Genomic DNA, 23,224 nt, shown 5'->3' on the forward strand with positions numbered 1-23,224 from the left:
CATTGCCTAGTCGTGCGTCTCTGGGCGGTTACGTGTGGTGCGCTGGGGCGCGGGCTGCGTGTGGCGCGGGGCGGGGCGCGGCTGGTGCGCCTGAGAAGCGATGGCGGCGGCCTGAACTCACCTAGCAGCGGTGCTACGACCGGGCCTGGCCAGGGTCGGCGTTCTGTGAGTGAACGGTACGCATGGCCACAGGGCCACAGAGGCGCATGGGGGGATGAGGGACTGGGAAATGACGGCATCGGGTTTGGTGACATGTTGTGAGGGAACAGGGTGAGGGGCTGGCAGGTGGTGAGGGGCAGGTTGTGAGTGTCTAAGGTAGCGGAGCAGGATGAGAGCCTAGAGGTGAGTGGACAAGTACGGGGCTGGTTATGTGAGGGGCTAGGATGCCTTCTGAGGGGCCAAGTTGAAGGGACTCCTGAACACAGTGTACTGAGGGACTGGGGCTACCGAGGGCAGGGGTGAGGGACAGCCCTACGACCAGACTGAGCGGTTAAGGTCTGTGTGAGGAGGGGAGGAGCAAAGGCGAAGGCGAGAACCTGCGGGGTGATGACGAATTGGTGAGAGAGTTGAAGGCAGGGCATGAGAGTAGGGAATGAGGATTGTGAGACTTGGATAAGGGTGAGAGTTTGGCTCTGAGGCCACCTTCGATGGCCTGTCCTGCCTAGTGCAATAGTTTTAGACTAAGCAGGGCAGCTTGCCTGGAAGTGTTGTGGACTTGACCCTCCTGCTCCTATGAACTCTACATATTTTGTAGTACAAAACAGTGAAGGCTTCGTGGGAGATAGTATAATAACTACGGTGATGAAAATCGTATTTGACGCACAGTATTAAGAGTAATCACTGGAACCCCAGTTCCCTCAAGTTCCTTCTTTGGACTGCATCCTTGAAGGTGGGCCTCTCATAAAGGTTTTTGGCCATGATTCCTTATTTTTGTTTTCTCTCCATTTGCTTCTGGGCAACCTTCCTCCACTGCTGCTACTTACCTGTGCTGAACTGTGGGGTCTTTGGTTGGATTGACCACTTTCAGTTGTTAATTCTACTTTCATGTAGATCACATGATTAGTCACATACAACACTATATTTTGGCTCCCACCAAGATGGCCTTACTCTCTTTTTCTTACAGTTAAATTTTTTTGAAAAAACTGCTTTATTGAGGTAAGTTTATGTACAGTAAACTGCTCATATTTAAAACGTACATGTTTGATGAAACCATCACTCTCAAGATACTGAACGTTTCTGCTCACCCTCAAAGTTTTTTCCTATCCCTTCGCAATCATCCCTCCCTCTACATCCTGTAATTGGGTTCACTTTATTAGCATTGTACAGATCCCCTTCTCCCCACCAACTCATATGCACATGAAAATTTTGAAAATTCTGGAAAGTTAAATTGGCATTCAGTGATAATGGCCATGTTCACACTGTAGAGCTGAGACATCTTGACTCTTTCTAAACTAAGGAAGAGTTAGGCCTTTCTTATCCAGACCATTCCCTGAGAATTAGGCAGCCTCATTCTCCATTCTATTCCAGAAACTCAGCCTCAGAATCCACTATTGTATCCTGTGGTATGTTTTCATTGCTTCTCTCTGGAGGGCAAACAGGTCTTCATACTGGTGGAACCCTTGGCAGCCCGCCAGACAGTCAGAACCCTATAGGATCTACATGTATAATTCAGAGTTTAGAGCAGTGGTTCCTAAACACAGCCAAGCACCTGGTCCATGATAAAGTTTTCATCCATCCAAGGTGGAAGGAGAGAAATAAAGACAGCCTAGTGAGTTTTTCTTGAAGATAAATTTATTCTGAGATTATCATTCCTATTCTTTTGATGTTGAAGTGTTCTTTCACTGATGAAATAATGGTGACAGTAGATAGTAGGTTTTTAAAAAATGGTCTTATTTTCCAAAATAAAAAGTGATAACCTATTTTAATTTTTAAATTGAAAAAATTATTTCTACTGGTTTATGAACTCCAGAAATTTAGAGTGATGATGGTGTGACTGTTGTATTAGGTTGAGGAAGCATACATTTGTACAGTAATTCAGTATAACTGCTGACATCTGAACAGCATTCATGCTCTACACAACAATTTCAGATGTTACTGGATTTACATAGATATCTCGTAGGCAGAAACAGGAATTCTCATTTTATAGATGAGAAATCCAGTTCAGAAGCCAGAGGTCACATAGGGATAAAATGGCAAAGCTGGACCCAAAATTTGGTTCCCTGAGAGCGAGAGTGACTTGGGGAAAGAAGATTTATAACAGAGAGTAAAGGTGATATAGGAACATTTTTTTATGGTTTGTAATTGGTCGATTTTTAAAAGAGACTGAGGGACTTAGAGGGTGACATAGGGTTGAGGATTATGTTTAATACTATGGCAATAACATTGGAACAGTTACACCTAATACTTGGATCACATCCTGTTAGTGGATCACATCATGATAGTGATAGGATGAATCAAGTCAAATGTCAGAGGATTCTTAGGGACTGTCCAAATTCTTGGTTATATTGGAGAAAGCACTGGATTTGTTAGGCTTATTCTTTGCTGTTGTTTTCCAAACTCTTTGTTGAAATAGTAGTGCATTACACGTAATGGATTTTGATTAATGACATGTAGCTGAGTGGTAGGTCTGAGCGGGTGAGACAGATGAAGATGATGATGTAGAGGTAGAAACATGTTTAGGAGGCTGTGCTAACCATTTATTCCATATCTGTTGAGTGTCAGGCACTTTGTTAAGTGCTGGGAGAACAAATTAATTTATTCATATATTCATTTATTCATTCAGCAAATACTTATTGAGCATATAGTCTGCTCTTGTTGTGCTCACATTTTATGGGATAACAAGATAAATAAAACATGGCCCTGAGGTCTCAAGGAATATTCAGTCTGGTGAGAGTGATAGACACATGAGAAGATAATTTCAATTTAGGGAGAGAATGTGAAATATTAATAGAAAAATATATCATAATGAAGTGATTACTTCTCTGTATCTAGTTTCAGTCTCTCCCTGTGTTCCAAAGATATATACCCATTGATCTACTGTATATCTCCACAAGTATCTCAAAATTAATATGTCAAAAACAGAACTCATTGTCTTTGCCCCGACAGCCTGCTTTTGCACCCATATTCCCCGTCTCTTTCCAGGCAAGGATTTCAGTGTTATCTTTCATTCTTTCTGCTCCTTCACCCCCTGCATTCAATCAGTCACTAAAATCTTAAAACGTTTCCCTCTCCGTTCTCTCTCTTCTCTTTATCTCCATTGCCACATCTTCACTGTCAATGCTTCAGTTTAGCTCCTCATCTCATCTGATTTATTTTTTAATAGTGTCTTATCTTAAAACTTGCTCTTTTCTAGTCTATCCCTAGAATGATCTTTCTAAAAATACAAATCTGATCATAGAACTCCTCTGCTTAAAAACTTTTGGCTCTTTGTGTCCTGTAGGACAACTTCCAAATTCCTTAATAGGGCATTATTTGGCCTCAACTCACCTCTCCAGCCTCATCTCTTGCCTCTCCCTACTCTGTGTTCTAGCTTGAATAAATTGTTCACAGTTCCCTAAAAACATGTTACTTTTTTGAGCCTTGAAATCTTTGCAGTAGCTGCTTCCTCTGCTAAGAATGCCTTTTCTTCTCTGCCCAGTGAACTTTCCTTATCCTTTAGGATCTGGTTCAGTTTTACCTCCTCTTTGACATCTTCTTTGTCACCCTCACACAACAGGGTTAGAGATAACCATGTGTGACGTGAGGATTCACTGTTGTAAAGGGGAGTCACTGGGTACTAGAGGTTCACTTTGTGAATTGTAAGGACTCGCTGGAGTCAGAGAAGGATCTCTGCAAGAAACAGAGGTAGTAATGGGGGGAAGGGAGGGAGTGAATGGGAACTATACCCTGATATCCTATTTGTCTGAGGGATGGAAAACCAGGGAGGATATGTGTAAGCTGAGCTCTAGATTGGTAGGCTCCTATTAGGTGGTGGTTTTTTTTTTTGTTTTTCCTTTTGTATCCCTATGAGGTTTAATCAGATCTTTCTACTTTTATATTTAGGCTAACAGCTCATTCATGGATCAGTCTTCTTGCCTAGGAAGGGCCATTGTAACGAGAGATAAACCTCAGAACTTTACTTACCTGTTCTTGGAAGGTCATTTTGGTTTCTCCCTGTCTGATGTAGGTGTTGTTGCAGGTATATCTCTGCCCCTAGCTCCCTCCTTCTCTTTGCCTCTCCCAGGGCAAAGGTTTGTAAGTGAGGCTGAGGCACTTCCTGCCCTGTGTCTGTTCTGAGGTTGGTTGACAACACCTCTCTGTGTGTGCCTGTAAGACTGTATTCTGGACTCTAAGGTAAGTGCCTGACCTTGGCCTTTTGTGAGTCTGAGAGATCAGCTCCTTCTTCCCCCTTTTACCCTGTGACTGAGGCTGAAGGTAAATCTGGGAAGAGAAGGGGTCTACTTTTTTCGGAACTTGGCTATAGGAGGAAAGGGCACCATAACAGGGTGGTGATTCTACTTTCTTTGTCTTGTTCTGAACTTTTCAGAAAGTCTAAGTAGATGACAGGAACACTAAGCTATGGCCTTCTTTTATGTTTTTTTAGTATGTTAACAGGGCCCACATTAAGTGTTGGCTTTTGATTTTGAGATGCTGATTCCAGTGTGGCTCTTCTCTTTGAGGTCTTTGAAAAGGGATTGGAGGGATGGTGAGAAAAGGTTCTAGAGGCCAGTCTTCCTTGGGTCTGTGAGCAGTGCCCTTTGTTGGTCAAGCAGTAGAGCAGTAACGGGCACCCCAGGTATATTGAAAGGCGGGAGCAGTTTGTTAATGTTTGGAATTGAGTTCCAGAAGCTAGAGGCAGTTTAGTTTTAGATATCTTAAAACCTTCATTTGCTGAGACTGTATGCTTGGCCTTTCTTCAGCTCACTGAGGTATGTATGTGAGGTAGGGAGGATAGACACATTAAAGCAGTTTATATCTCTTCTCTCAATCAGAGATATGGGTACCTGGATCAGACAGGATCAGCAGAGGGAAGGAGGAAAGGAACATAATTTACAGAGGACCTGCTTTATGCCTAGAGTGCTACATAGGTTATTATCTTTATTCTTAAAACTAGCAATACTTTTTTCATCAGAAATTTATAGATGAAGAAACTGTGGCTCAGATGTTTGAAGTGATTTATTTAAGGTCACACAACTGGAAAATGATGGACCGAGATTCAAACCTTTGAGGTACCCCAGAGCTCAAGCTTTACCTACTACTTTGTGTTATTCTTGTTTGACCATAGAGTCTCTATTTGTTTTCAGTCTTCAAATGGGATATGATTGAGAAAAATGTTCTGTAAACAATAATACTCTTTTATCAGTCAGATTCCTTGCAGTTTGTAGATGGCTCAAGCTGGGTTTGAGAAGAGTTTAATAAAGGGACCATATTTACAAAGGTATGGGCAGGGTTTAAAGAAACCGACAAGGGATGGTGCAGTGTCCCAGGGCTAATAACAGTAAGAGGGACTAATAACAGGGGAGAGTTCTTACCACTTTTCTCAACTGTTGGCCTTTCTGTGCCTACTTGGGACCATAAGTAGTTAGGCAGATGGATAAGTGCTTTTTCCACAGCATCACTGCTGCTGATAGCTGCTAGTCTCTGGGACTGTGTTGAATGGTTTATAGGAAACCATGTATGAGAGACCAAACATCCATTCTGGGCTCTACCGCCTTCTCACCCCTTGTTTTCTCCGCCACCTCTACTCACCTGAGTAAGTGAGGAAGGGAAGGTGGGGTGGGAGTGGTGATGTCAGCTTCCCTCTTTCTTCACTTTCAGATTTACCTGAAGTGGTCCCCATCCTTTGTTTATTGCTGTTTTCCTGCTTTCTAAGAGAAGGTGGTATACCTCTTTTTCTTGAATGATACCTGATTTTTCTGTCAGTTATCCCTATCTTATTTATTTATAACCTGTCACTTTCTTCAAACTTCTTTTCTCACTTGACAAACATCCTTGAGGCTCCCCATCCTAAAACAAAAACAAACAATAATAACTCTTTCTCTTGACTCCCACTATCCCGGCTTCCCAGCTTCTTTAAGCTATTGTCTTATTTTATCCTTTCCCATATCACTGACTTTCTGAAAGTGTGTCTTACACACTTCTTTGAATCCTATTTATTCTTTAACTAACTGCTTTCTTAAGTTTATCAAAAACTTGATTGCTGAAACCATTGGACCATTTTCAGTCTTCATTCTACTTGAACTTTCATAGAGCTATACACTGTGGGCAACCTTCAGTTTCTTGAAACTTCCTTTCTTTGATGTCTAGATCATCATTATTTCTTGGATTTCTCTTTCCCTTTCTGGCTACTTTCACAGTCTTCCTTAAAGACCCCTCTTCCTTTGCTTTCTTAAATACTGGTTTTCCCCTGGATTTTACTCTCAACTCCTTTCATGATCTGCTGATCTCCTTAGATAATTCCATCTACTTCCATAGCTTCACGATACCTATGAGCAAAGGTAACTGTTGCATTTATATTTCTACTCTTGATTTCACTCTTGAGCTCAAGTATGATATTTTTACTTGCTTTCTGGACATCATGAATATCCTGTAGGTGTTGCAAAACTTAACTTGTCCAAAACTATACTCATCCTCTTTTCTGAAACACAATTCTTTTGTTAAGTGTTTGTAGTCTGTTAATGGCATTCTGTTTTACTGAGTCTCCTATACTTCCCATTATGGTCTTCTTTCATACCCATTCATTTGCCAGGTCTTGTTACTTTTAGTTTGTGATTAATTTAAATTTAGAGGCAGATTTTCTGCATTTTTATCCCAGACTTTCACTTATGAGCTGGCTCAGATTGGGCAATTTATTTAACCTCTCTGGGCTTTGATTTCCTCATGTATAAAATATGGATAATAATACTTGTAGGGTTTTATGAGGTTTAAATGAGCTACTTCATGTATTAATAGTTCTTAGAAGGGAGCCTGGCATGTAATAAGTGTTCAGTATATGTTAGCTGCTATAATTGTTATTAATTCAGCATTCAGTTCCATAGGATTTTTGAGTGCAGGCACTGTGTTGGCACTGGGATTTCAAAGAAGAATGAATAGGTCTTCTTATGTCAAGGAGCTTGCTATTTATTGGCAGAGACATTACAGATATAAATAATTTCAGTATTACATGGAACGTGTTAAGATAGAGGTGAATCTCAGATTTATCTTTTCTAATATTGCTCTTACTACCTTAGTTCATGGCATTACTTTTTAATATGAACTATTGAAACAGCTTCTTATAAATTGTCCACTGCTGTCTCTTTCTGCTCCACCTTATACTACTATCCAACATATTTTTAATGGCAAATCTGATCTTGTCATTTCCTTGTTTAAAAACCTTTGTCTCCAGGGTGTTGATAGATAAAACCCAAACTCTTTAGCATGATATTCAGTGATGTTTATAACCTTCACCTGTATTTACCCTTCAACTCAATATCATACCTCTTGTCTCTGAATAGTCTGTGATTAAGCCACACTGAATTTTGAACTGTTCTTTAAATTTGTCATGTTCTTTCACAGTGCCATATTTTTGTTCATACTATTTGTTTTTAATATGAAGAAAGCCTTTCCCTCTGTTCTCTATGTAACCAGTATCTCATTAAAGATCTACCAAAGATCTGTCTATTCCAAAGATATTACCTCTTTGGAATCCTCTTACAGTGCCCTAGGCAGAGTCAGTTCCTTTCCTTCATGCCCCCATGACACTTTCGTAAATACCTCTATTTACAATATTTGTTGGAGTTTATGTTTATGCTCCCTCAACTATTTTTATCCTTCTTTGAATTTCCAGTGTTACTTAACATAGTGCCCAGTATTTTGCCAGTATGGATATACATTGAGTTATTAAATGAGAAAGCTTTGCCTGCTCTTTAGGACTATCCTGCCCCCCTTTAATAAGACTGTCACCCATCCTACAGAAGGCTTCATTAAGCATAGTTGCTACCTGCTTTTAGTTATGAGCTGATAATTGTGAGAGAGAGTATCTGAATGAAAGGCGATGTTGGTTAATATAACTTTAGGGCAAAATGTGGGGCTTGTGCCAGATCTCTGGGTTCCTTTAGCCTTTGTTGATTATATAAAGAGGGAGGACAATGAAACCACACCTTTCCTCTCAAGGTTTTATGCTTGTAAAAGACAGTACTGATGAGGGAGGGGGTAGTGGCTGTGATGGTGAAGAAACTATGGGTCATGGCCTGGGCCAAGAGCCAGCTATTTTGGTGCTTTTATCCTTTCTCTTGTGAGGGTGTCTTATCATATGCCTGGGAGTGAGTGAGTTTTGAGTGCATCTGACAAGAGGAGGTGCTATATGTGTATATGGGAATGTGTCCCTGTGTTCCTTGTTAGAATGAAATAGCTCTACTCTTTTGGTTGGCTCTGAATTCTACCTCTTAAACATATTCAGTCATTTAAGGGTCGATTTGCCCATCTCCCAGAGGCTACTGGGTAGGTTTCTAGGGAGGGACCTGTGATAGGAAGAAAGAAATTTCTTCCTCAGTAGTCCCAGAGTGCTGGAGTCAGATCAAGACTGGGTTTCTTGATTGTTTGCTCATTCTTTCTTTCATTTACTCACCTAAGCATTCATACATTCAGCAAATACTTACTGAGTCCCTAGGTACTTCTCTACCATGGGATACAGTAGTAAATAAGACAGACAAACCCTGCTCTCAAAGAGCTTACCTTTTAAGTTGGGAAGATAGACAAATGAATAAACCAATATATAATTTTAGGTAGTGAAAACTGCTAAGAAGAAATGGTTAGGAAGCTAGAGAGTAAGGTGGGAAGATGTGCTATTTAGATGGAATTGTTAAAGCCTCTCTGAGAGGATGGTGTTTGAAAAAAACTGAGCAATGAGAGCAATGTGAGAGCAGGAGAACATTCAAGGCAGAGGGATCAGAAAGTATTCAAGAAGGCCTCTATGACTAAAGTATGAGGGACGAGGAGAATAGTAGGTGCTTATACAGATTAGATTATTTAGGCTCCTAAAGGCCCAGGTAAGAATTTTAGATTATTATTAATACTAGTGTGATAGGATATTATTGGAGGGTATTCAACAGAGGAAAGATAATATAATTTAGGTTTTAAAAATATCACTGTGGTTGTGTGGAGAATAAATGTTCAGGGATGCAAGAGTGGAAGCATGGAGATCATATTAGAAGTTATTGCAATAGTCAGACATGTTTTGGGCATAGAGATGATAGGGTTTGCTGATGAACTGGATATTGGAAGTAAGGAAAAGAAGAAACAAGGATGATGCCCAGGTTTTTGGCCTGAGCATGTAGGTGAATGTTGATATCATTTATCGAGCTGGAGAAGGTTGGGGGAATGACAGGTTTGGTGGCAGAAATCATGAGTTCTGTTTCATGTCTAAACATTTAGATATGTCAGGTGCTGACTCTGTGTGTGTGTATGTCTATGTATGTGTATGTGTGTGTGTGAAGTTTTCAGCAGAGTGATCGTTCTGAATTCTTTCTGCTAGGGAATGGAGAGAAGTGAGCTTCTGTTTATCTCTTCCATTCTCTCTCTTTGCATTAGATTTGCAAGTCTGGACTGGACAGTGACTTTCTGGGCTTGCCATCCAGCCTGGTGTAACCTCTGGCTCCATGACCAGCTACTGGCTCCTACAGACCGGATGAAGCAGACTGGAGACACAAGTGGAGAAAGCCTCCAGCTGGCAAATCCTCAGAGTGTAGCCCTCTGGCTGCTGGCCCTGCCCAGCCTGCCTCATGGAGAGGATGAACTGGCTGAGCAGACTGGCCTCCCGGGGCCCTGGGCACCGTGTATCTCAAGGGGTCAGTCTGCAGACCCCTGTCACGGCTGATCCTGAGACCTGCCTCATGGTCTTCAAGAATCATTGGTCCCAGGTAGGAGAATGTCTGCCAAAGAGCCCAGTCTGCTGGCCACCTGAGCCCTCCTAACCTGTATTATCACCATCCCATTTAGTCACCTTATCAACTTAGATTCCTTTTATCTTCTGTCCTTTTCCCTCAGGTGGTACGAATCCTGGAGCGGCAGGGCACTCGGGCAGCTCCTGGGGGTGCAGATGATCTCAGTGCTGTGCGCAACCACACTTACCAGATGTTGACACTGCTGGCAGAGGATCGTGCAGTTGCCTCAGCCCCCACAAGCCCAGGGCCCCTGTTGGAGTTTGCTCTGCGCGAGGATCTGCTGACCCGTGTGTTGGCATGGCAGCTGCAGTGGGATGAGCTTGGGGATGGGGTCGAGGAACGGCGGGCTGAGCAACTGAAACTATTTGAAATGCTAGTGAGCGAAGCTCGCCAGCCACTGTTGAGGCATGGTCCAGTTCGTGAGGCTCTGCTCACCCTACTAGATGCCTGTGGCCGTCCTGTGCCCAGTAGCCCAGCACTGGATGAAGGCCTGGTGCTGCTTCTCAGCCAGCTGTGTGTGTGTGTGGCCCGGGAACCTTCATTGCTCGAGTTCTTCCTGCAGCCACCACCTGAGCCTGGAGCTGCTCCCCGTCTTCTCCTCTTTTCTCGCCTTGTCCCTTTCGTCCATCGAGAGGGCACCCTGGGCCAGCAGGCCCGTGATGCCCTACTTCTGCTCATGGCTCTGTCAGCTGGGAGCCCCACAGTGGGCCGCTACATCGCGGATCACTCTTACTTCTGCCCGGTTAGCACTCCCTGGCATGGGGGGTATGGTATGGCATATAGACACTGGATAGCACCTTCCTATCCAGGAGATGTGGAGAGGCTATTTACCAGGGCAGTACCAATCCAGTACTTCCTGGATTTGAAAGCAGCCCCTTGGAGTTGGAGTGGGGATGAAACATGGGCTTAGATGGTTAGGGCAGGTACTAAGGCTCTGTGGGCCAATATTCCTAGGTGAGGTTTTGGCACATTGGGTAGTTAAATACCTGCTTTGGTAATAGGCTATCCCCTATTTCCATCAAAACTCTGGATTAGTAGCTCCTCCGTCCCACTTTTTATATTGTCTGAGCCTTTGGTAACTTCTCCTAGGTGCTGGCCACAGGTCTTAGTGCCCTGTACTCCTCACTGCCTCGAAAGATTGAGGTTCCGGGGGATGATTGGCACTGCCTGCGACGGGAAGACTGGCTGGGAGTGCCAGCCCTTGCACTCTTCATGAGTTCCTTAGAGTTCTGCAATGCAGTCATTCAGGTAGGACTGGAATTCCCAGGAGGTCTGTCCCTTGGTCATTCTAGGACCAAGGGCCATGGGGGTGCATTCCCTAGAGTTCTGCTGTTCTGCCATTTTGGGGGTAGGATACCTACCTATATTGCACCATTCTACTCCCTTCCAGACAGTGGTCTCTTTATAGTGCTCCTCCTTCTTTCTTGCACTCCTACAGGTGGCTCACCCCCTGGTGCAGAAGCAGCTGGTTGATTATATCCATAATGGGTTCCTGGTGCCTGTCATGGGCCCTGCCCTGCACAAGGTGAGAGTCATGGGTGGCAAAGCAGATTAGGGGCTAGGCTGCAGGGTGATAACCTCAGTGCCAGGACCAATGTGGGAGGCAGTGGGTGGGGTAACTGCTCCCTTTTTCCCTGTCTGCATCTGATTCCTCCTTAGAACCCAGGGAAAATGACTTAGTGTATGTGCAGGGAAGCCTCAAATTTCCAAACTTTCCCTTCCCTTCGTCCAGACCTCTGTGGAGGAGATGATCGCCAGTACCGCCTATCTGGAACTTTTCCTACGAAGTATCTCAGAGCCTGCCTTGCTCCGTACCTTCCTGCGATTCCTGTTGTTACACCGGCATGACACCCACACCATCCTTGACACCCTCGTTGCCCGTATTGGCAGCAACTCCCGGGTATGGCCCTTACCTCTGTCTTGGCTTACCTGGGTGAGCCATCTTCTCTCTCTGACCTTTGTTCCAGAAGGATGTTTCTACCCTTCTTTGTCTCCAGCAATCACTTCAAAATTAGGTGGCATTTACTTTCTAGCATTAAATTTTTAACCATTTTGGGTACAGATTTTAATCTATTCCCTTGCTTTTATAATACATGAATCTAGAACACAATTACCTTTCTGTCTGACTTTGGCTGTTCATCATGACTGTTGGTTTTGCCCCTGTGCTGTGCCTATAACGTAGCATTGGCCTGAGGTTCACTTCAGCTGTTTATCACTCTGTGGACTGCTATGGGTGACTTGAGATCACTTTAGATTTTGTGTCCTCTTTGATAGATGATCCAGCGTCTACTGATATGCTTACTTTCTTTCTCCTTTGGATTTGCTGCATCTGAACTATAACTTGGGGCACTCATCCACTCACCTACTTACGTTCCTTCCTCCTAAACATTTTTATTGAATGTTTACTATGTGCTGTATTGTTTGCTGGTGCTGGGGATATACTGATAAGCAAGGTAGACTTTGTTGCTGACTTTATGGAGCTTACTCTATAGAGAAGGTAGACAAGCAAAGACAATAAAATAATTACAAATTGTGATCAGTGTTATGAAAAAAACAGTATTCAGAAAATAAAAGGTGGTCAAGGAAGACCTTTTTGAGGAGGTGACATTGAGCTGAGACATCAAAGTTGTGAAGGAGTTAGCCTATTGATCAAGGGGAAGAACATTTTTCAGAGAGAGCAGCATGCAAGGGACATCAAATGGGGGAGGAGCTTAAAGTACTTGAGGAAATCAAAGGCCAGTGTGACTGGTGGTGTAGTGAGAAAGGGGGAGAATGCCACGAGATGGAAGTAGAGAGGTAGATAAGATTCAGATCATGCTCGGCCTGGTAGACCACAGTAAGTAGTTTGGATATTAATCAATAGAAATGTATATGAAATGGGAGCGAATAGTTTCTAAGTGATAAGACCTGAAGGCTTTCTAAGAGAATAAAGCATTAGTTTAGCTGTGGACTTTATGGCATTTATTTTGGCTCTGGAACCATTTTTGTTTCCTTCCTTTATTGCAAATAGTTGAAATTCCTTGGATCCTTGTATTTAAAACAGAAGTTCTTTGATCACTAAGGTTCTAGAAAACTTCTAGACAATTGATATACCTGGTAGTAGGGTTCCAGGCCAGTGAGGTTCCTAGATAGCTATGTTTTGTATAGGTGCAGTTTCTGAATAGCTAAATTAGAATATAGAAGAGATATTCCAGACTGGCTCTGATTAGATCAGTGTTTCAAAACTAGGTATATACTTCAGAATCATCTGTGGAGCTTTGAACATGACAACAACTGTTAATACCACAACAAATTCTAAGCTCTACCTTAGATCTCTTGAATTATAATCTTTTCTCAGGGCATGTGTATTTTTAAAATGTTCCAAAAAGTAATTATAATACATGCCTTAGGTTAAGATTTATTGGTATAGACCAAGAGGGAATAGTTGTCAAAGCTTTAATTCTACAAAGATATCAAAAAGTTTTATTTCTCATTATGCCAAAGTTAGACCATGGTCTTATATCTGTTTAGCCTTATGGATTGTCCTGTTCATGTATAGGCAGTTGATTTTCTTCTTGAGCTTGATTTTTTTTTTCCTCCTGTGTCAGCTCTATTCATCTTCCTTTCATCTTAATCTTATCCTAACTTTTTTGATTCTCCCTCATTATCTTTAGTCCTTAGTACCTATTTCTATTAGTCTCCCTCCCATTTGATCCCCTGGTCTTGGGAGCTTTTTGTGGTCTTGGGTGTTTCTTCTTGGTTTCTGGTTCTTAAAGGAACCAGATCTCTTCCAGTTTCAGGATGCCCATGTTAAACATGCAGATGCTTTTTAATCCCACTGTTTGGTCCTTTCAAGCTTGATACTTTGGCTTGATTTTTAACTTATGTATAGCCTGTCTCTTGTGCCTTAAAGTGAATTATTCTGTATTCACTTAATGTATTTAGTTTCCTATTGCTGTCATAAAAATTACCAAACTTAGTAGCTTAAAACAGATTTATTGTCTTACAGTTATGTAGGTCATATGTTTGACATGGATCTCACTAGGATAAAATCAAAGCTCTGGGGGGACTGTGTTCCTTTCTGGAGGCTGCAGGGGAGGATCTGTTTTCTTGCTTATTTGTGTTATTGACAGAATTAATTTCCTTGCATTTGTGGGACTGATGTCTCTCTTTTCTTGCTGTCAGCTGAAGCTCATTCCCAGCTTCTAGAGCAACCATATTCCTTGGCTCTTGGTCCCGTTCTTTTATCTTTGAAGCTAGCAATGATGTTTTGAATCCCTCTCATGCTTTAAATTTCTCTTCCTTCTTTTTGACCCAGCTGGAAAAGGGTCTATGCTTTTAAAAAATAACGTGATTTGATTGGGCCCACCTAAATAATATAGGATAATCTTTTCATTCCAAATCCCATAATCTTAATCACATCTGCAAAGTCCTTTCTGCCACATAAGGTAAAATATTTATAGGTTCTGGAGATTAGGATATGAACATCTTTGGGTTATGAACACTTTTCTACCTACCATACTACTTTTCAATGAGTCTGAATTTTTTCATCGCTAGGTAAAGTGGTCATTTAAGATAGTGTCCTGAACATCCATGCTGTTGAAAATGTGCACTGCTATTTTATCTCTTTTTTACTTAGGTGGTTGACTTTTAATTCTCCCACAGTCATTTACCAAATAATGAACATCCAGGCTATGTAGGTAGTAGCCTAGACTAAGACCCATTAGTTGTCTTCAGGGAGCTCAAGGTGTCTGATATACTTGCCATGAGGGAAGTATAGAGAAAGTGCTAAGAAGGATTTAGAGGAGTGAGGGAGAGCTTACATGTGTCGGTTTTCTTTGCCTAGCCAGAGATGAACTTCCCTTCTTCCTTTTCTAAAACAAATGGTTTCCCCTGTCCTGAACCCACCTCCTTTTTCCTTTTCCTGTTAGCTGCCCTTGAGCTTTTCTTTATTGTACCTTCTGAGAGATATACTGGTATTAGAGAGGTGACTCAGACTCCATGTTCACAGCCCCACCCACTTCCCAGTTGGGATTCTTCCAGGTTCCCTGTGGTTTCTTGTTGGTAGGCATTGGTTACTTTGTTACTACAGTCCCTGCTGATAGGCATTCACTTAATTATCATGTCATTCACTCACTCACAGTATTTCTTAGTGTCTCTTTTCATGGGTTTACATTCAAGTATTTCTAGAGTTTCTGCTGACAGGTATATATAGCCAGAGAGTGTGCTGATATGTGTACCGTCAGTAGAAATCCATTAGGTCTAACACTTAGTTCATTCCTATTTGTGGCTAGTGAAGTCTTGCCCACAAAGATCATATGATCATCTAGTTAATACTTGAATTACCAGGCCTGGTGCACATTTCTTCCTCTAGGAGTGGGTTTGGCCTGGGGCTGGGTTGGGGGTGGGGTTCCCATTTGTTGAACAGCTTGGAGGACTGAGCGCTCTTATAGCGACTCCCTCCTTTCTCCCCCACTTGCCCAGCTCTGCATGGTCTCTCTGAGTCTCTTCAGGACCCTTCTGAACCTCAGCTGTGAGGATGTACTGCTGCAGCTGGTTCTCAGGTACCGGTGGGGGCAGGGCTGAGGGATGGCTGACTCGGAACTCTCAGGGCCTTGTGAATTGCTGGGGTGATGGGCGGTATTGGGGTTGCTCATGAGTATCCACATGGAGCCTGGCTTAGCTGTATAGTTCCATTGGCCTAATGTTCTCCCAGGCCCTGTCCTTCCTTCCTGATTCATCCTGTGTCCCCTTTCTGCTGTCTTTCCCAGGTATCTTGTTCCATGTAACCACGTGATGCTGAGCCAGAAGCCAGCTGTGCGTGATGTGGACCTATATGGACGAGCAGCTGACAAGTTTCTCTCCCTAATCCCACGCTGTTGTCGTCACTGTGCCCCCAGCCCACCTCGTCCAGAGCATGCCTCATGGGTGCGAGGTGGGCCTAGCAGAGAGACAGGGAGAAGGGAGGACATCACGGGTATGGCCTGAGTTCTGGGGGAGCCTAGTAAGAAGGTGGGGCTAGGGTGAGGGGAGGAAGGTGGCCATGAGTGGCATTCTATCTTTGGGGAGGTTGAATAGGGGTCTTGCTGGGAGGATCCTTAACTTTACCAAAGAAATTTAGAGTGGGACTTCTGGGGAGGGCTGTTCCTCTTCTTCACTCTAGTCCTGTACTCATCCTGTTTCCATTGTTTCTTTGGTGGTGGTGGTGGTGGTAAGAGGGGGTGGTGGAAGGATAAGGTTAATCTGGAGGTTGGAGAATCAGCTGTCTAAACAGGTTCTATATTTCTGCCTCCCCATTACCTTCCCTCTTAGTCTGCCTAGTTATCTTCTCTCTCCTTCTGGACCTCTGTCTCCTTGATTCCTCTTATATTTTTTTCCTCTGTAGGCCTTGGAAGCCCAAGTGTTGACTCCTCTTCTGTGGTGACAGTAACCCGGCCCTCCACACCATCTCGTCTGGCTCTCTTCCTGCGGCAGCAGAGCCTGGGTGGCTCTGAGTCCCCGGGCCCAGCCCCTCGCTCACCAGGGCTCGCGGCATCCCCAGCTTCCAGCCCTGGCCGACGGCCTAGCCCTGCAGAGGAGCCTGGTGAGCTGGAAGACAATTACCTGGAGTATCTGCGTGAGGCGCGCCGTGGTGTAGACCGCTGTGTCCGAGCCTGCCGTACCTGGTCTGCCCCCTATGATGGCGAGCGGCCCCCTCCCGAGCCCAGTCCTTTTGGCTCCCGGACTAAGAAACGCAGCCTACTGCCTGAGGAGGACAGGAACAATGTGGGGCAAGGAGAGGAGGAAGAGCTGGGGAGTAGGGGGATGGCTGGAGTTACAGGGGAGGGCCCTGGCCACCTGCCCCCTCCCCAGCTCAATGGGGTGCCAGGACCATGGCATGAGGGTGCCAAGAAGGTTCGTCTGGTGCCACAGGAGGGAGCTGGGGAACTGCTAGAGGGCATCTCTGAGGGCATGGCAGGACTAGAGGGCTTTGGGCAGGAGCTCCGGGAGCTGGAGGTGGCATTGAGCAATGGTGGAGCTGGCTCAGAGTCTCCTTTAGAGCCTCCACTACCTCTTGAGGAGGAGGAGGCCTACGAGAGCTTCACCTGTCCCCCTGAGCCCCTTGGCCCCTTCCTCAGCAGCCCTTTGCGGACTCTCAACCAGCTGCCAAGCCAACCCTTCACTGGTAAGCTACTTAGCCTAGGCCTTCTCCTTTGTGTACTCTTTGCATGTTCTCAACATGTTTGTGCTGGTTTCTGAGGCTTCTTGGCCATGTCATTTCTGTGTACTTGCCTAAACCCTCATCCATTCTGCTTAGGTCACTTCCAGATACATGTCATATCATACTGTGTTCCTATCTCTGTCTGTATGTCTTTCATGCTTGTGCTGGTTTGAGTATTGACTTAGATCTGAGCCTTGTATGTCTGTCTTATGTGCATGTTCCTCCTGTTCCCCTAGTCTGGCCATGTCTTGGGATTTGTGGTTAGGATAGTCTGTGTTTGGTGAATCACAACAATATTTCTGAACCGTATGGAAAATATAGGTGCTATTCTGTATGAGAGGCACCTGTAAACCCTTTGTTCCATGCTGTTCCCACTAGTTTATCTGTCTGGGTGTTGAGTCTCCTGTCAGCTCTCCTATGGCCCAGTGTCAACTCTTCTGGTGCTTTCCCCTCTACTCAGCTCCTTCCTTCCTACCTCTTCAAAGGAAGACTCAATTTGACGTTTTTCCTGTCCACTCTCCTTGTACCTTCTTGGTTGCCATGACTCCCCAGTAAGACTGTTGAGAGAATTATGGTTTGGTTAGTAGTAGGGTGAAATACCTCTTTGAGGGCAAGCGACAGAGTTTGACCTCAGACTTTTCAGCTGAATTATTTTGGACTTTCAGGGATGCCCCTGGAGCTAGACCCAATCTGAGTTGTTGGGCCAAGTCCTCTTTGTTGGCCAACCTAGCCCTCTTCTGACTCTAATCCTCATTCCACACCCCATTCCAGGAAAACCCAAAGAACCAAAAACATACCTCTGGGAAGCAGTGTAGAGGCTAAGGCTAAGACTACAGTATTTGGATTAGGCATAACTTAAGTTAGTATCCCATTTCTGCCATTGGTGCATATAAATCACTTACTACAATGCTGGCACATTGTGAGGACTCAGGAAATGGTAGCTTTTCACTAGGATTATCATCTCTGGGTACATGGCAGGTTTAAGTTGACCAAGGCAACCACCCACCTTTCAGTTTATAATCAAGTTGTCATGCCTTGATCAGTTCACATCCTCACTGTGCCTGAGATATGCTGGCCATCCTGCTGGCACAGCACCAAGGCTTTTGCTCTGGAGCAATGCCAACTCCCTCTTCTTGCAGACTATGGAAAATACATCTTAATGTTTATCTAGTATCTGATCTGCTCCTTCCTGCTTAATACCACTAGGAGGTAATGTGCAGGTTTTACCACAGTCTTAAAGTATTAATTGAAGCTCCTGTCCTTTTTCTTCTTTGCAAACTTATCTCAGCTTTTTGAATTGTCTCTTGCAAGAAACTCCCAGGAAATGAGAGGAATAGAAAGACAAAGTTAGGAAGTATCTTAGGACCTTGTTAAACTAGAGTTGTTTTGGAGCTAACACTAGTCATGTGCACCTGGAGTACACGATGTTTTAGGATCTTTTTCAGAATTCACTGCCTCCTGCCCTTCATCATTCTCCTGTCTCAATTCGTAGTACAGTTCTTAGATACACTCCCTTTCCCCTGATCAGGACTGTGGTCGTTCTAGAGTCCTAGTGCTGGTGATCTGGCTTAACTGAAGCCAGTTTTCCCAGTAGGTAATGCCAATTAATCCCTTCTGTTACCTTAAGAGTCTGTTCTGAATCAGTTTTCTTTGCCCCTGAACTAAGTGATCCTTTTACTATATATTCTATTCCATCTTCTTGGTTCCTGGTTTCTGAAAGACAGCTATGTCTTCTCTGGCCTCCCAAAGATTTCTCCCCTGAAAATTGGCTCACATAGTCACTTCCTTTGTCTTTCTAACACTTTCTTCTTTCTGACCAGTTTTAGTGTTCTTCCATGTCTTATGTGGAACCTAATTCTTCTTTTCGGTCTTAATCACTTTCTCTGCCTATTTGTTCTTCTGTTGTGCCTCTTGGGTGAAGTTTTTTAAAAAAGTGAGAAATATGTAGCTTATGGTTATAATTGAACACTTAAAATTTGCTAGATCTTAGGCTAAGTGTTTTATATTGATATGACTTTGATCTTCTTCATCATCTTATGAGGTAGGTATATTTTCTTGTTTTATCAAGTAGGAAACTAAAGCTTGGAAAGTTTCGATTTATCCAATAACATAACTAGTAAAGGGTTATGCTGAAATTTGAAACCAGACCTCTGTGACACCAGAGCCTAAGATCTGGCTCTTCAGCTCGAGTGCATGTAAAGCTGGCATCTGGACTCTTATGGGTCCATGTGGTGTCTGCCATCTTATTTCCTCCAGAATTGCTAGTCATGGGATATTTAAACATTTCTAAATAATTTTCATCTAGTGTGGGGGGGTCTCTTGTTTTTGGGAGGAATGCGTGCGATATGCATTGTGTTCAGGCCTTGTATCCTTGTGCCCACCCCTCCCAGGCCCCTTCATGGCTGTGCTCTTTGCCAAACTCGAGAACATGCTGCAGAACTCCGTCTATGTCAACTTCCTGCTGACGGGGCTGGTGGCCCAGCTGGCCTGTCACCCCCAGCCCCTGCTCCGCTCTTTCCTGCTCAACACCAACATGGTCTTCCAGCCCAGTGTCAAGTCCCTGCTGCAGGTGTGCGATGCATGCATGCATGGGTGCGTCCAGGCTCCACGGTGGGCCAGGCCCGCAGCTGGAGTGACCTGGGTGGGCTGGGAACAGGCCCAGTGGGACTAGAAAGGACTGTGTCAGACTAGAGCCACCCAGAAATGTCATGGAGTTGTGCTTCATAGGTGCTGGGCTCTGTGAAGAATAAGATTGAGAGCTTTGCAGCCTCCCAGGAGGACTTCCCAGCACTGCTATCCAAAGCCAAGAAGTACCTCATTGCCCGTGGCAAGTTGGACTGGGCTGAGGGCACTGCAGCAGGACCTGCCCCCCGCCGCTCCGATCCCCTAGGTGAGGCCTATTCTACCACCACCACCACCACCACCACCCCCCACCCCCCCTGGATAGTTTATTAGCCCAGGTTATTGAGCTCTTATTAAGGGTGAAACTTTGTGCCAGGAACTGGAGGGCTGTAGAAAATTGAGTCTTAATATTTGTAGAACATAATTCTGTCTATTAAGAGCCAAATCAGCAGCCACCAGCAAAAAATGCTCTAGGATTTATGGAAAGGCAAGGGAACAGAGTAGTCTCCAGGTTGAGATATTGTTACAGTTTGGTAAAGGACATGGCATTTAACATGGGCCTTGAGAGATGGGTAGGATTTAGGTAGACAAAGGAGTGGGAGGTCTTTATTCTTTTGTCAGGAGACATCCTGGACTATTTGGTTGGAGCAGGGGATTTAAAAGGTGGGGGAACAGTTGGTGGTTAAGCTAGAGAGATTTGGCCAGAGCAGAAGGTTCTCAGAGTAGAAGTTGGGCTGGGTAGAAGTTGTGATATTTTAGGCATTGAGAAACCACTGGAGGTTCTTCAATCTTTAAGTGGAGAGATGAGTATTTTAGTTCAGGTGAATTGGAGCTAGGGAGAAAGGGAGTCAGGAAGAGTAGTCAGGAGGCTTCTGCCATAATGCAAATGTTAACCAGGAAGGCTTGAATTAGAATAGTGGAGATAGAAAGGAAGCATTGATGAGGTAGAAAGGGAAAGGAAATATTGGCAGAATTTGGTGAGTGGTAGGGAGTATAAGGAAGAAGGAAGAATTAAGTATGGCTGTGAAAGATCTTTCATTTAACAAGTATCTGAGCACTTGCCATATGTGCTGGGCATTGTCTTTGGTACAGGGGATTCAGGGCAGCACAAGACGTGATTCCTGCCTTCAAAGAATGTGAAATCTGGAGAGTGACTAGAGGAATGTAATAACACAGAGAGCAAGGTCCTGGAGGTGGTGAAAGTGATGGGAGCTAGAGCACCAGAAAAGGATTAACTTTGGACAGCAAAAGCCTTTTTGTTTTTTCTTCCTTTGAGGCAAATGAGAGAGCAAGGAGGAAATGACATGTGCCAATGGAGTTGTCAAGTGTGGAGGGGAAAGTTAGAATTTCATGACATCCTTTATTTGCTAATCAAAATGGAGGCAAAATGATATGCTCAGAGCATAGATGAGAGCAGAGGTGAAATGGAGGCTTAAGGAAAAAAATGGGTTGGGAAGAGAGTACCACAGGGGTTATTGCACAGTTGCGAAGACCCAGGCAGAGGTTCCTTGCATGATTTCCTCGTGGTCTAGTACTGGGAGTATTTTTTGCTTCTGCAGTTCTGGCACTGGGGTCACTGTGGAGGGGCCAGTGATATAAGGTTAGGTAAGACACAGTCCAAGCCCTTAAGCTCACAGATTAGTGTATGAGGTAGAAAACATAGAAAGAAATTATTAAAGTATGTTGAGATAAGGGCAAAATAGGAAGTCAGTGGAAGGAAAATCAAATGAGGTTTCCCAGAGAGGTGAGGATAGTAAAATTAAGCCAGGGTGGATGAAAAAAATAGACCAGAATTTAGGGAGAGGGAACTATGGAAGCATGAAAAGTGCCTTCCAAGAAGGTAGGTGTGAACGTACAAGCTAGTTGGGATGTGGAGAGTTTGAGAAGAGATTGGAGTGTGAGCCTGGTTGTGAAGGGCTCTGAATGCTGAGTTTAATAGATTTGTATAGCATCTCTGTAGCTAATATTAGTGGTAGGGAATGGGAACCATTGTCATCTAGAAGCTAGAGTCTAGGTAGTGGATATGGATCCAGACCCTGGAATCTTGGCAGAAATTTAGAGGAGAGAGGACAATGTTTTAAATGGCTCAGCTGGCTCAGGCTAAAGCTGACTTGAAGTTGTCTGGCTGCAACCAATGGGAGGGAGGCTTTGGTGGTAATAGGACAGGGACTGCTGAATGGTGGAGTGGTGGTACAGAAGAGCAGATCTTGGAGGGACAATGGAGTGTGACAGAAGTGAAATAGCCATGAACTATTGCATATGTAGCCCCTGTGGGTACTGAAGAAGAAGAGGATGTGGGTCAGGTGTTATAGATAGGCGGGGAAGATGGAAGTGGTTGATTCTAGTTCAGAAGGGTGATGGATAGCATGGAGTAAGGACATGTTATGGACTGAGGAGAAATAGCTTGGTGGTGGTAGAACAGTGAATGGAAAGAGGAGAATTTATCAGGGTGAGGGGGCGTGGAGAAAGAAGGGATCTTGGCTGAGAATGAAGTGCCTGAAGTGTTGACTGGTTAAAACTGAGAATGATGGTTGGCTGGGTGGGGAGGCCGGATAGAGGGGAAAAAACCTGGGCAGGCAGCATTTTGGTGTTAGAGTGAGAAGGAACCCTTCCCCACACTAGTCCTCAGAGTCATCTACAGGGACGGGATAGGAAATGGTACCTGAGGTTCATTTCTGGTCCGTTTTGTTCTTTTTTCCATTCCCTCAGAACCCTAGTGAAGAAGTCCAAGCGCCTAGGGGGTGGGGGAATCTCCTTTCCCAGACCAAGGGATGTTGTTCCCTGATCCCAATACCTTCATGATACCCCTGTTTATTCCCAGTGAAGAGCCGGAGGCCATCCTTGGGGGAGTTACTCCTGCGGCATGCACACAGTCCAACCAGGGCCCGGCAGGCGGCACAATTGGTCCTTCAGCCTGGGCGAGACGGAGCAGGACTTGGCCTAGGTGGGGGCTCCCCTGGGGCTTCAACTCCAGTTCTAGCCCCCCGGGGCGGGGCCCCTGAGCGCCAAGGTGATGCTCTTCGAGTCAAGAATGCTGTCTACTGTGCAGTCATTTTCCCTGAGTTTCTCAAGGAATTGGCGGCCATCTCCCAGGCCCATGCTGTCACCTCGCCTTTCTTGTTGGATACTTCAGAGGAGGGATCTGGGCTTCCCATCTCAGGCTTTGGGCCCCTCAATCCTTAACTTTCTTCCATGGACAATCAGGGACATGGGTGGCCTGGGCTGGAGCTAGGGCACAGGCTCCTTTTTATGTTTGGAGGCAATGGCAAAAGGACTTTTTAATTTATTTCAGATGAATGTTTTATGGAAAACTTGTTGCAATATGTATAAAAGGGAAATCTCTATTCTGTGCTCATTTTTATTTCCCACCTTTTTTCTATGGGGTTGGGGCCCCAGAAAAGGTTGTACATAGATGGGGAGGTGGTTAGGGGTATTTTCTCTTTGGTGAAGACTTTAATACCAGGGTTTCAAGGTACTCCTTATGCCCCTAGAGGGTGAGGGGACTTGAAGCCTAGGGAAAAAA

General features: G+C 44.4%; 1 protein-coding gene across 1 annotated transcript; it reads left to right on the top strand.

Moving 5' to 3' along the window:
- The first annotated feature begins 8 nt into the window (after positions 1-8).
- Positions 9-23,046, top strand: FAM160A2 (family with sequence similarity 160, member A2). The gene is made up of 12 exons (XM_012654416.1): positions 9-176; positions 9,547-9,875; positions 10,003-10,641; positions 10,989-11,147; positions 11,338-11,424; positions 11,632-11,799; positions 15,363-15,442; positions 15,650-15,855; positions 16,264-17,043; positions 19,470-19,648; positions 19,807-19,969; positions 22,523-23,046. The coding sequence occupies exons 2-12, from the start codon at positions 9,738-9,740 to the stop codon at positions 22,882-22,884; spliced, it is 2,961 nt and encodes a 986-aa protein (XP_012509870.1). The 5' UTR covers positions 9-176; positions 9,547-9,737; the 3' UTR covers positions 22,885-23,046.
- Positions 23,047-23,224: the final 178 nt, after the last annotated feature.

The sequence above is a fragment of the Propithecus coquereli genome, unplaced genomic scaffold (assembly GCF_000956105.1).
Source record: "Propithecus coquereli isolate 6110/MARCELLA unplaced genomic scaffold, Pcoq_1.0 Scaffold44, whole genome shotgun sequence".
Lineage (NCBI taxonomy): Eukaryota > Metazoa > Chordata > Mammalia > Primates > Indriidae > Propithecus > Propithecus coquereli.

Coding starts and splice junctions, on each gene's coding strand:
- FAM160A2 (XM_012654416.1), top strand. CDS start 9,738: ATGGAGAGGATGAACTGGCTGAGCAGACTGGCCTCCCGGGGCCCTGGG. Junction 11,800..15,362: donor GTATTGGCAGCAACTCCCGG/GTATGGCCCTTA, acceptor CCACTTGCCCAG/CTCTGCATGGTCTCTCTGAG. Junction 15,443..15,649: donor CTGCTGCAGCTGGTTCTCAG/GTACCGGTGGGG, acceptor TGTCTTTCCCAG/GTATCTTGTTCCATGTAACC.